The sequence below is a fragment of the Ascaphus truei genome, chromosome 6 (genome assembly GCF_040206685.1).
Source record: "Ascaphus truei isolate aAscTru1 chromosome 6, aAscTru1.hap1, whole genome shotgun sequence".
NCBI classification, from domain to species: Eukaryota; Metazoa; Chordata; class Amphibia; order Anura; family Ascaphidae; genus Ascaphus; species Ascaphus truei.
Genome location: NC_134488.1, coordinates 117727062 through 117741399, shown reverse-complemented (window position 1 = coordinate 117741399; position 14338 = coordinate 117727062). Strand labels below are relative to the sequence as shown.

General features: G+C 41.1%; 1 protein-coding gene across 3 annotated transcripts in view; it reads right to left on the bottom strand.

The window, feature by feature from the left end:
• Positions 1-833: 833 nt before the first annotated feature.
• Positions 834-14338, bottom strand: part of IGSF21 (immunoglobin superfamily member 21) — a 462769-nt gene continuing 449264 nt past the window's right edge. For all 3 annotated transcript variants that reach the window (XM_075605996.1, XM_075605994.1, XM_075605995.1), the window contains exons 7-10: positions 9276-9361; positions 4427-4619; positions 3683-3721; positions 834-1077 (exon numbers count right to left, since the gene is read on the bottom strand). In XM_075605996.1, coding sequence (XP_075462111.1) covers positions 1001-1077; positions 3683-3721; positions 4427-4619; positions 9276-9361 — 395 coding nt within the window. In that variant the 3' untranslated portion in view covers positions 834-1000. The remainder of the gene's footprint in view (positions 1078-3682; positions 3722-4426; positions 4620-9275; positions 9362-14338) is intronic.

Genomic DNA, 14338 nt, shown 5'->3' with positions numbered 1-14338 from the left:
GTTGCAGAGTTACAGCATTACATAGCTCTTGTATGTATAAAAAAGGACTGTCTACAAAAAAGTCAATATATAGATTTTTGAGGTGGTGATCAGGGCTGCCGACAGCTTTTACTGGGGCCACTCTCCCCTCCCTTCCCATCCCACCCTCCCCCTCTCTTCTCTCCCCTTATACTCCCCCCCCCCTCTTCCCCTACATACACACACATACACACTGTACATACATACATACACACATTTGGGCAGTTCGCAGCTTCCTCCACGTGTCAGACGAAAGTTGAAAGCGACTTCCGGCGCCGACAGGAAGCAGGGAGAGGAAGGATCATACCACCCTGGTTGAAAATGACTGGTCTAAATAATTATATTGTAAGATGTTGATTTGATGGTAAGTTCTGTAAATGTCATTGTGTTCATTGGCAGCACCTTACAAGAATGAAGTATTATCGTAACATCTTCAAAGAATTTGCATTCTAGTGCAATTTTATAGGCATATAAAGCCCTCTAAGAATGATTTACTGGGCCAGTACAGCCATTACACTCTACCATTCAAAGAAGACAAACTAAATGTTTCTTTAGACACCTTGATGAGTCTACACCAGTGGTAGCCAACTCCAGTCCTCAAGAGAGTCTTCGACAGTGCCACTGATTGAGCCACCTGTGCTGAAGCAGGGATATCCTGAAAAACTGACCTGTCGGTTGGCCTTGAGGACTGAAGTTGGCTACCCCTGGTCAACACTGTTTTGTTACCAGAACCCTATTAAGATTAAGTTTCTGTTCTCAATGTTTGATTCCAGCTTTTTTTTTTTGGCAGCCGTACACAAGAAAAGACACGTATCGAGAAGGAAAGATTTTTTTTAATTTATCAGCTCAAGGAAGCCAAAACACAGACAGAAACCGACCGATAACAAGACTGGAGCTAGTTTAGAAAACAAAAAAAAAAAACAATTGAAGTAAATGTAATGCTTTGTGGAGTCTTTTGAGGAATTAGGCAAGCGTCCTATTTTCACGTCAGTTCCAGGATCACTGTCAGAAGTAGAAGCACCAAAACAAGTCTGTAGTTGTTGTAGATGGGAACTGAACCTAAGTTAAAGAACAGAATGATCTGTGAGGGAAGGTCCAATGAATTGCACAAGACAGAGCTACAATGTTGAACATACAATCTGCAATAATTGTTACTTGACATGGACAGCCATCCCTGTCAGCACAGCATCAAGCCTGTCATGTCATATTAATTCGGAGTGAGTCTTGCTCATCTGAGGTCAGTCAATAGACTTTCTCCGAGGCTCCTGCATTGACGTCATAATTATGAAATGGAAATAGATTTCCTTTCATCCGCAATCTCTAAATCTAACCCATTTCGGTCCTTGGACTGTGGCTGTTATGGTACTGGAATGCGAAAAACTGCTATATGCAAATGATTTGCTTCTAAGTTTTAATGCTTCCCTAATGCGCACAATGAGATTATGTTGTAAGCATTCCTAAAGCAGATTTGCACATGTTAAACATTTCTTTAGTTACAACAGATGTATGCATATTTTACACGTCTGTATAGTGATATATTAAACTCTGTGCATTGCAATCTTTCATTCAGCTACTTTCCGATTTCCCCTTATAATGGATGTAATTAAGTCTATACAGAGTATGTCCTGTAAAGGAAAATGAAATATCTTCACTAATTAATATGGAATTTGTGATTCTGAAACCAAAAGTATTGGGGTCATCTTTTGTTTCTCAATTACAAAAGTAACCCTAGGATTTATTTCTTTGCTAAATCCAGTGCAGCATTTTTGTACCAGTTTTGCAGCCGGGAGACGTCTATAAATAACCCTGTTAGTCCTGGAGATTCACTAACGCACCAAGTTCAATCAGGGCAAATAACGTTAACGTGATGTTACCTAAAACACGGTACGGCCGTTATTTCCCCGGAGTTAGCGCCTTATTCACCAACATAATTATATGTCAAAAATGTAGGCTGTAATTGAACTCGTCATTAGCATAAGCAAATCACGTTATTGCTACGTTAACGTCAAATATCATCATGTTATATTTAAGTCTTGGGTTTATTCCCATCCAGACCATCAAAAAAACAACATTAGGAGGATACAGAGAGTGAGAGCCAGAAATATGCTAATTTCTCGTTCTCCACGTTAAGGAGCCGAACGGAGCTGAGTGGATCCCCCTTTATCAGTAAATCAACGTACACCCAGCTGCACAATTGGGGCAAACCCAATGCCAAAAAATGCACTATATTTATCAAAGGAAAAATGAATGAGATTCCTTTATCGTCAATACATCTGGTGCTGTTTTTGCACTAATTTTGCCCCACTTTTGCAGCCAGGAGACATCCACCTGGTCTCCTTTGTTGGTATCTATTTGGTGGAATGTATATGATGGATGTGCTTATACTGTATATATGCATGATACATTTCCTGACAATTCTTGACCATTGTGTTCCACATTTTGAAAAGAGTTCAGAATGGGTCCCAGTGCAGAAGGTGGATGCTCAGATCAAGTCATTGGCAATATTTTAGCATGTCAGGTCATAGTGTTTCATCATAGTCCAACTATTCTATAAGGCAGGGGTTCTCAACTCCAGTCCTCAAGACCCACCTACAGTTCAGGTTTTAAGGATATCCCAGCTTCAGCACAGGTGTCTCAGTCACAGACTGAGCAACTGATTGAGCCACCTGTGCTGAAGCGGGGATATCCTTAAAACCTGATGTGTTGGAGGGTCGAGGGCTGCAGCTGAGAACCCCTGCCATAAGGCCATAACACCCTGACCATTTGACTACAGTTTTGCAATTAACATCTCACTATTATTACACACGTCTATACAATTTTGTGGTACTGTATTTTCTCGACATTTTCTGCTTGTAGCTGAGCGGAATGTGGTCCCAAGTTTCTTATATTTATCGCTAATGATCAGATGGTTTATACCTGTGCTACTTCACACCTGGTGGACACTGAGGGCCTTATTCTATATTGTCGGAAGAGGCCGTTCGGGCCATTTGAAGTCAAAGTGGATTTTCAGACGACAACACCCCAACGTCCGCTTCCGACACTATGGAATTACCCCTATGAAAAGCGAAGAGAATGACAAGACAGTGATGAAGAATGTACTACTCCCAGGGGGAGATTAAGCTTTACACAATGTGATCCAGCTTTAAATGCCATTCAAGTCCGTGGCATTTAATGCTGGAGTGCACAGCAATACACTGTATCCGTGCTTAGTGAATCCCAGCATTAGCTCCTTAAATGCTATGAATTTGATGAACTCATTTGTTGACACAGATATGGGGGTCCTATATAAATTAATTAGAATTATGCATAACAATGACATAAAGGTATACAAATTAGGAATTGTTTCCATGAACAAATGGCTATAAGCCACATGTGTATATTAATGTTGTTACAAATAACAGGGTTTTAACTAGAATTGACTAAATGATCTACAAGGTGCCTTATACTGTAGTCGACTTTACCTATGTTCAAGATAATTTATTGCTCTGCCGCCTAATCTATTTTTGCTTCTGTTGCTAATAGAAACAGTTATTAATTTACTTCTTGACTTAAAAAAACATATAAAAATGTAACTCGCTGTGATCTATTTGTGTCCCCAGTGGAGCCTCATTTACTGATTTACTTTCTGGCTTACAATAAAACAGTACGGCTTAAGACAACTCACTGTTTGAGTCCTCAGTTCCTCTTGGAATATTGGGATTTTCTATGAAGAAACAGATAATATGTTAGAACTGTTTAACAAATGCTTTTGTGAGCTTCCTTTCCCCTTCTTATCAGGCATGGCCAGGATTTCACCCGGGGGAAGGGCATTTTGGTGGGGCACCACTTTTTGCCTGCCAGACAATCTGATAAGTGAGAGGGGGGGGGGGGGTTGCAATGGGATTGGATGAGCAGCAGGAAAGGGGGGGAGTATTTGGATGATTGGGGGGGGATTGGGTAAGCAGGAACATTTTTTTAACTCATGCATTCTGAATTTTACAGCAGCTATGCCTATAGTCCACATCACAGGTCTACCCTCAACCCTTCGTTGGCAGAGGGGCCAGAGCATTGCTCTACTCTGTAATGCCATGCATTGCTGGCACATCGGACAGAGGGGCGGTTAATGGAGGAACAAAAGCGACAACGACTGCAGTTTATAATTAAGAACAATAAATGGCCTTAGTATAGTTCCATCCAGCTATAGCAGCCAGCATTGATACAGACTGTAGTGCTGTCCCCTGCAGCACAGCCAGCACTATGGAAATTGAAAATGGCTATCGGTGTTGGGGAGCAATGAGGGGAATGTAGCATCCCTATCCTCATCCCAGCACCTCCTTTTTCTACCACTGTTGGATCTCCCCTAATCTGAAGGGGCAATGGTAAGGGGCAGGTTAAAGAAATGGTGTTGGAGGGAGTGCTGCCTACTTACCGAATACTATAAGCCGGGTGTGGGTATCCGTAGAGCCAAGTGGATTCTGAGCTGTGCAGCGGTACATGGAACCGTTTAATTCCGCTGGCACTCTCTCCAGGACCAGCTCCTTCCCATCATGCTCTGCACTGCCATCCAGAAGTCTGCCCCCAACTCTCGTCCATGTGAAAAGAGGCTCGGGAAACACTTCATTCTGCAGCGGGACAACAAAGAGACGCACTCTGCAAATACTGGTTTCATTATTTCACTTTTTATCGCCACACCAATAATATAAGAATGAGAAATAATTATGCCAAGAATAACAATAAAAATTATTCAAAATACAGAACATAAAAAGCAGTTAATCCTTTAATTTGAAATGTAATATGATAGGCAATTTGTGTCAAATGTATATGTGCTTAAAATAGGAAAAGTATCACCAAAACTACTAAGAGGGCTATTCATTTAACTGTGATAGTACGCAGGAATAAATGGTGAAACAAAGCGCACAAGCAAAAAAGGAGTAGGAAGGACCCAGAATCAAAAATAGAATAAAAGGGCACTTTAATGTGACAAACGACCCATCCAACGCGTTTCGAATGTCTCTCGATTGCTACACTTTCTCAACACCTATTCTGTACTAGACCCTCTACAATCTGGCTTCCGCACTGCTCACTCTACTGAAACAGCCCTCACTAAAATAACTGACGACCTCCACGCTGCCAAAGACAGAGGTCATTACACTCTGCTCATATTACTCGACCTCTCTGCAGCATTCGACACCGTGGACCACCCTCTTCTCCTTCACATTCTCCATACTCTTGGTATTCGGAACAAAGCTTTATCCTGGATCTCCTCTTACCTCTCCCATCGTACCTTCAGTGTCTCTTTTGCTAACACCTCCTCCTCCTCTATTGATCTCTCTGTGGGGGTACCCCAGGGCTCTGTCCTGGGACCCCTTCTCTTTTCTCTCTACACACTCTCTCTAGGTGACCTAATCACATCTTTTGGGTTTAAATATCACCTCTATGCTGACGACACACAAATTTACCTTTCAACCCCTGACCTTACACCTGCTATACAGACCAAAGTTTCTGAATGCCTCTCTGGAATATCATCCTGGATGGCCATCCGCCGACTGAAACTTAACATGGCAAAAACAGAGCTCCTTATACTACCTCCCAAACCTGGCCCTACTACATCCTTCCACATTGCTATTGGAAATACGATCATTCACCCAGTAGCCCAAGCACGCTGCCTAGGGGTCACACTTGATTCCTCTCTCTCATTCTCCTCTCATATTCAAAACGTTTCTAAAACTTGTCGCTTTTTCCTCCGCAATATCACAAAGATACGCCCTTTCCTCTGTTACTCAACTGCTAAAACTCTGACTCAGGCACTCATTCTCTCACGTCTCGATTACTGCAACCTCCTGCTGTCCGGCCTTCCTACCTCTCACCTGTCTCCCCTACAATCTATCCTAAACACTGCTGCCAGAATCACTCTACTCTTTCCTAAATCTGTCTCAGCGTCTCCCCTGCTGAAATCCCTCTCCTGGCTTCCGATTAAATCGCGTATCTCACACTCAATTCTCCTGCTCACTTTTAAAGCTTTACATTCTTCTGCCCCTCATTACATCTCAGCCCTAATTTCTCGCTATGCACCATCACGACTCTTGCGTTCTTCTCAAGGATGTCTTCTTTCTACCCCCTTTGTATCTAAAGCTCTCTCCCGCCTTAAACCTTTCTCACTTTCTGCCCCACACCTCTGGAATGCCCTTCCCCTCAATACCCGACTAGCCCCCTCGCTATCCACCTTTAAGACCCACCTTAAGACACATCTGCTTAAAGAAGCATATGAGTAGCACTGGATAATCATGGACACATGACACAAAGCTTGGCCCCCTGCAGACGCACTTACTAGTATTCCCTCCTACTGTCTCTGTACGTTCTCCCTACCTACCAATTAGATTGTAAGCTCCTCGGAGCAGGGACTCCTTCCTTAATGTTACTTTTACAGTATGTCTGAAGCACTTATTCCCATGATCTGTTATTTATATTTGTTATTTATATGACATGTATTACTACTGTGAAGCGCTATGTACATTTTATGGCGCTATACAAATAAAGACATACATACATACATACATTAAAGTGCCCTTTTATTCTATTTTTGATTCTGGGTCCTTCCTGCTCCTTTTTTGCTTGTGCGCTTTGTTTCACCATTTATTCCTGCTTACTACAATATTGGAAGCTGCACAGCCTGCCTACCACTCCTAGGATTTGTGAGTATTGCTTATTATTCAGGGGAACCTGCCAATGAGACTGATTGTGGGTGGGCTTGTACCATCTACCACCTGTCTTCAGGAGGATAGTACCCATACAAGTGGTCATTATGTACTAATACTATTACTCATTCCTTATACCTTGGATGAAGTGGTTTTGGCTTATATTATTCTTTAATTCCTGGCATTGGAGCGCTTTAGCCTATTTTTTCTAACTGTGATAGTACCAATTGGGGCACCATCCCACGGAAACTCCCATTGATGTCAATGGGCGTTTCTGTGCGATAGTGTCCTAATTAGCATTATAGTGGGAAAAAACTCCAACTATAGAAAATTATTAGATGGCCATTTATCTTCTGACTGCAAACTGGGGCAAAACAGGTGCAAAAAAACAGCCCGCTGTTTATCAAAGGAAACACATGTCTGCTTTCTGAAGGATTCCTTTTTAATGAGAATATAGGAGGCTGATATCTGGAACCGTCAGCAACAAGGCTGATTTTGTTGTTGTTCTATTGAGACAATATATCGATAAAAATGGCATACTGCCAACCTGGGCCTATATACAGCTGTATAAATGTATAAATACGCAAAGACATTTAAAAAATAATGAATACCAATATATTTTATGGAACTGAAATACAGTACAGTTGTGTGAAAAAGAAAGTACACCCTCTTTGAATTCCATGGTTTTACATATCAGGACATAATAACAATCATCTGTTCCTTAGCAGGTCTTAAAATTAGGTAAATACAACCTCAGATGAACAACAACACATGACATATTACACCGTGTCATGATTTATTTAACAAAAATAAAGCCAAAATGGAGAAGCCATGTGTGAAAAACTAAGTACACCTTATGATTCAATAGCTTGTAGAACCACCTATAGCAGCAATAACTTGAAGTAATCAATTCTGTATGACTTTATCAGTCTCTCACATCGTTGTGGAGGAATTTTGGCCCACTCTTCTATATAACATTGCTTCAGTTCATTGAGGTTTGTGGGCATTTGTTTATGCACAGTTCTCTTAAGGTCCAGCCACAGCATTTCAATCGGGTTGAGGTCTGGACTTTGACTGGGCCATTGCAACACCTTCATTCTTTTCTTTTTCAGCCATTCTGTTGTAGATTTGCTGGTGTGCTTGGGATCATTGTCCTGTTGCATGACCCAATTTCGGCCAAGCTTTAGCTGTCGGACAGATGGCCTCACATTTGACTCTAGAATACTTTGGTATACAGAGGAGTTCATGGTCGACTCAATGACTGCAAGGTCCCCAGGTCCTGTGGCTGCAAAACAAGCCCAAATCATCACCCCTTCACCACCGTGATTGACAGTTGGTATGAGGTGTTTGTGCTGATAAGCTGTGTTTGGTTTTCGCCGAGCGTGGCGCTGTGCATTATGGCCAAACATCTCCACTTTGGTCTCATCTGTCCAAAGGACATTGTTCCAGAAGTCTTGTGGTTTGTTCAGTTGCAACTTTGCAAACCTAAGCCATGCTGGCATGTTCTTTTTAGAGAGAAGAGGCTTTCTCCTGGCAACCCTTCCAAACAAACCATACTTGTTCAGTCTTTTTCTAATTGTACTGTCGTGAACTTTAACATTTAACATGCTAACTGAGGCCTGTAGAGTCTGAGATGTAACACGTAGGTATTTTGCAATTTCTCTTAGCATTGCACGGTTTGACCTTGGGGTGAATTTTCTGGGACATCCACTCCTGGGAAGATTGGCAACTGTCTTGAATGTTTTCCACTTTTGAATAATCTTTCTCACTGTAGAATTATGGACTTTAAATTGTTTGGAAATTGCCTTATAACCCTTCCCAGATTGATGGGCAGCAACAATTGGTTCTCTAAGATCATTGCTGATGTCTTTCCTCCTTGGCATTGTGTTAACACACACCTGAATGCTCCAGACCAGCAAACTGCTAAAACTGTGGCTTTTATAGAGGTGGTGACACTTGCTGTTTTTCACACATGGCTTCTCCATTTTGGCTTTATTTTTGTTAAATAAATCATGACAGTGTAATAAGTCATGTGTTGTTCGTCTGAGGTTGTATTTACCTAATATTAAGACCTCCTAAGGAACAGATGATTGTTATTACGTCCTGATAAGTAAAACCATAGAATTCAAAGAGGGTGCACTTTCTTTTTCACACAACTGTATGTTGCTGCAAATCTTGCTGAGGTAAATCATTTTTTTAGATTGAGTATATCATTGAAAAAACAACAGCAAAGTTGATTAACTTTTGCAAAAAAGAGGTGTGCAGCTAAGTAATGGAAATAGGGGGGACTGTGGAACGCACGTACTGTAGTTGTTCAAATGTTATTGTGGGGCACAAAGAGGGAAAGTTATTTAATGGAGAGTCCAGCCTAGGATCACAGTGAACTAATGGTAGTGGAATGTTTAACAGGATTGGAGAGATGCATCAATGCAAGACAATGATTTGCAACTCAATATCCATGCTGGCAAATTCCATCAGTCGGTATTTATTCTGCATCTATAAGTTGGCTATAGTAATAATCGACCTTCAATAGCTCTACTTTGTAGCACAGTGTGACTCACTGCAGACCTGAAAATCCTTTACCTGAAAACCTTGCACGGCGATCCGAACTGTATCTCCCACCCGAGCTTTTATCGGGATCATCGTTATCTTGGGCCCTTTGGGAGCAGCTGAGGAAAGAAGGACACCAAATAAGTTAACAAACACAACACCCGTTATTCGGAATGTGTTTTGTCTCAGCTGCAGGACAAAGATGTTCAGGCATAACAGGCCACAAACTAGCATATAAATGTGTCTCAGAAAATGTGTGCCCAATGATGCCATGCAGCAATAAAAATCAATTGTGCAAAACAGCTGGCTATTATTTTATTATTAAGCACGCTAAGCACTTATCTATCCTATTTGTTCCAGTCTTGTGTTCTTCTTTATTATTTACCATTCATGTGGCTGTTTTTCTTTTTGCATAGGGACATCATTACGGATCACACTGAGATATGCAAAATACTAAACCGAGTATTGGAGCATACGTGAATTATAGCTTCCTTGACAATTCAGGATTCTGGTGACTTTAATGTAGCATTTTTTTTTTATTTCTTGCCTAATTGCTCCCAATTAACCAATCTGGAAGTCTTTACAGAACATCAGCCAATAGGACATGATCAAGGTTATGACACTGCTTGGCTGCTTTATTCAGGAAGAGACAGAAGAATGCTGAAGATGAAATTTTCATAATGAAATGGAAGACTACTTTTTAGGCAAAGCATTCATTACAGTCACTTATTAGGACCATCACACCACACATAGGCCTACAGGTTTTTCCGACATTGGTTCCTTAATTGGAAAGTGACGTATTCAATTGGAGATCTTCCTCCATCAGTGAGACGGTGCTACAGTATGTTGAAGCAGCTTGCACAAATTTTCAGTACCAGCACAGACCTATCAGATAACACCAGCTGTGATGGGATAGAAATGCCTCGGGGCAGACAACAGCATCTTTTAGACCATTACATATGCAAGTGCAGTGCCTATCACGCCTGATAGTCAAGGCATGGGTGGGCGATGGGGTCACTCAGAAAGAAGGGAGGCAGGGCTGGCGACAGAGGTGAAATGGCAAATCAGCAACAATTAGTTCTATATTTTTTATACAATTTTAATTAAGTCTCAGATAAACATTACTATTGATTGAAATACGTTATCATGGATTGGCAAGAGAGTTCTTTATAAATGTAATTGTGTGTACATAACTGTCATAACCTCACAGTACTCATATCAAGCTCACCACAGCACAAACTATTATATCTATTAAGAACCTTGTTCGCAGTTTAGTAAAAGGTAACACAACATGCTACGATCCTTCATACAATGATAACTCTAGTTTTTTTAATTATGTTGCATTTTATGCTGTTTATATACTGTAGGTTCTTTTTTTTCTTTCATGCTGTCACTTTATTTTCTAATATTTAGTTAGTAAAATAGAAATCTTATAAATCGGTTGTCATTTTCGCTTATTAGAAGAGCAGGTAAATGATTTAGTGGTTTTGATAAGCACAGTGCAGAATGTGTGTGACTACTCTAATTCTCTTTATCACTAAACCTTCTTTGAAGGGAACTAGAAGTGGCAAAATGTAATTACGATAGTAGCTGTTGAAAGGCTTTCCATATAGGTATCAGTTACAGTTATGGTGTCATAAACACGTGGCATACATGCTATACCAGGGCTTCTACACTGCCGGGCTACAACATGACCTCATGAGGCCTCTGACCTGTTGGGTACTCCTCTGCCCCATCTACATTTCATTGAGACATCGGGTTACCCTCAAAACATAATTGGTAATCTACTACACTTGAGGCAGCTATATGCCTCAGTAGAAAGCAGCTTGTGCCTCAGTAGAAAGACGGATCAAGGAGCTGAGATTGGGAGGGGGATTGTGGTATAGACCTGATAGTCAGGTCTAATTCTTTCCCACGCATTGTGAGACATGATCATTTCATCTACATACCGGAATCTCACTGTTCTCCTTTAAGAATATAAAAAGAAGGCGAAGTACTAATTCAATGCAAGCCAAACAGTTCTGCTACAAAGGCAGACAAGACTTAACGAAGGTCCCTCACCATTTTACAGTATATTTGGTTAGTCAAGTCCCCGCTGCATATGCTCTTCGATCCTGATTCCGATGTTGGCTTGATTAGTTTCTTTAGCATGCAACTTTTCTATTTTCCCCTTTCTCACTGCTCAGAAGGGTCAACTGAGCAAATGGTACACATAGAAATGAATCCTGGTATTACTTCCCCGCCTACTTTATTCTAATGGGATCGATGCAGCGACTGGCCATATCCTCCTGTTGGTGGACCTGATTGGCAACACAGGGACAGCTGGCGAACCTTCTGCAGTTTTATGTCATTTTATGTCGGTTAAGGTTCACTCAGCCATTGTTTGCTTCATCCGTTACTCTATTGACCTTCCCCACTCCTGCCGAGGGGTTGTTCCATGCATCCACTAACTTTTCAGTCAATAAGTACTTTCTCATGACTTATTGAATGAGTGTGCCGCTCTCCTGCGTATTTATTTATAACAACATGTATATAGTGCCCTTATCCAGGGCGCCGCACGTTAGTTAATAAAACAAAAGTGCGGTTACATATAGATTAGATGATAGAGTAATTGTTAGTGGTGTGCTCCCTCGTTATTGAACTTTTATTCCTCAAAAAAGGTATTTTCATCACATACTTTATTTATACCAGTGAGTTATTTGACAATCTCTATCATATCTCCCCTTGCTTTGTTTGTGTATCCATGATAAGGGCCTTCGGCTGCTCCATTGCTGAACCTTGAACACAATTTTAGTTGAGTTTTCTTGAATGCCTCCAGCCTGCTGCTGTCCTTCAGGACCAACGGCCTTCAGAACTGATGTTTAATTGATGACAACTGAACTTTTCCAATGTGACCAGACTTAAGAAGCAAGGTAAAATACATTCATGAAAGGAACATGCAGCAGATACAATTCGTGCTCTTGAAAGCTCAGGACTAATTACTTATATTACAAATTATATTGTTGGTCCGCTAATGGTATTACTTTGCAAATTAATCAATATTTTTCTAGGGCCAGTACAACTTCTAAGCCTCGTCTACACCAGGGGTGCTCAACTCCAATCCCCCAACAGGTCAGGTTTTCATGATATCCCTGCTTCAGCACAGGTGGCTCAATCAGTGGCTCCCTGCTTCAGCACAGGTGGCTCAGTCAGTGGCTCCCTGCTTCAGCAGGCCACTGAATGAGCCACATGTGCTGAAGCATCACTATCCTGAAAACCTGGTCTGTTGGGGGGTCTTGAGGACTGGAGTTGAGCATTGAAGGCGACCCCACTTACCCCCATACGTTAACGTAGGCAGTGTTTATAAAATGAGTATACAGACATTATCATACGTGTTTAATAATACAATACAAGGGTAGAAACGCAAAGCTTGAGAAACAAGAAGGGGAAAAAAGCTTGCAAACCAAGTAGTGATTATCTGCTGGTAACACAACTACAGAAGTGATTTGTTTTATCACCCGATGACGCAAAATGTATAAAAGTCCACAACTGATAAAAAGAAAAAAGTATTAAGCAAAATACATTTTGATAGTATATATCAGGTTACGCTCTGCAATGCTACTGGTCCACCTGACAGAGTAGGGGTAAAAAAAAATGTATCCCCAACTATCTAGAACAGTGGTGCTCGACTCCAGTCCTCGTGATTACCCAACAGGTCAGGTTTTCAGGATATCCCTGCTTCAGCACAGGTGGCTCAGTGACTCATGATTCCCCAACAGGTTAGGTTTTCAGGATATCCTGCTTCAGCACAGGTGGCTCAATCACTTGTGCTGAATCAGGGATATCCTGAAAACCTGACATGTTGGGGGTTGGGGGGGTCTTGAAGGCTGGACTTTAGCTGCCCTGATCTAGAACCCAGCAATCTAACAAGCAATTATTAAGTAGGCAAGTTTACCCTGAGCATTATTTGGAAGGTGTCACATTCTCACCATGTTCGATAACAAGATACCGATTGTGTGTCCGGGAATCACATTTTTTTTAAATCACCACCTCGCCGAACGCTTTCATTGAAGTCGCAAAGCCACATGTCCGACGGGCTGAATATTCCCCCTCCCCCCCTGAAGAGAAGCAGTGAGCAAGCTGCTAATTAATGTCTGCAGAGGCTGGCGCTCAGTTTGGGGTGAGACCGATCTGCTGGAAAAGATGCGAAACGAAGGTGGTAGGTTCAGAGGACAAGGTTTCCAAAGTTGGTTGCTACAGCAACATTTCCCCTCCTGGCTCTTGGGAGTGTGCTACAACAGGGGGAAGAGAAGAATACTTTCTGACAGCACAAGATCTTTCTGCTAAGCACTTTGGCTGACAAAATGAGGACATTGGAATAACTTTCCCTGGTGACCTTGCCCTCTCTCTCAGAAACGAGGCTCTTTTGTATTTCTCTCTGTGCTAACAGAATTAGAAGGGGGACAGCACAGACAGAACAGTTATTGCAATACACTCATCTTTGATTTTCAGTTATCGGATGGCAGCTGCTCCTGGTAAATCCAGACAGACAAATAATCTGTTTACTGTTTTGTAATTGAGATCAACAGGCTTATGCATGAACCAGACTGCATTAAAGCCATATTGTTTCTCAATTATTGTCCGCATTACATGCAACAAATGTGTTTTCAGCTTCAATACATTGGATGCAAAATGTTTAGGTGAATTGCGTTATATTCCCATCTCACACCTGGTGGTTTAATAGAGAGAAATGATGGCAGGACAAATAAAATCGATACTTCCCATTTTAACGAGAATGCCAAGTAGCGGCTCATATTGTTATATATATATATATATATATATATATATATATATATATATATATATATATATATATATATAAATATATATATATATATATATATATATATATATATATATATATATATATATATATATCTACTCCTAAATTGGTCTGTAGGCAAAGCCTGAGCCAAGTACCTTACTACATTTCAGTTAATAGATGCAAATTCTAATTTACATTCTTATAGTCCTTTCTAATGGCAAAAAAGCTACTTTTCCATCTTGATAAAGGATCTCCTAAGCGTGCTTTTAACTTTAGATACAAATGTGGGCAC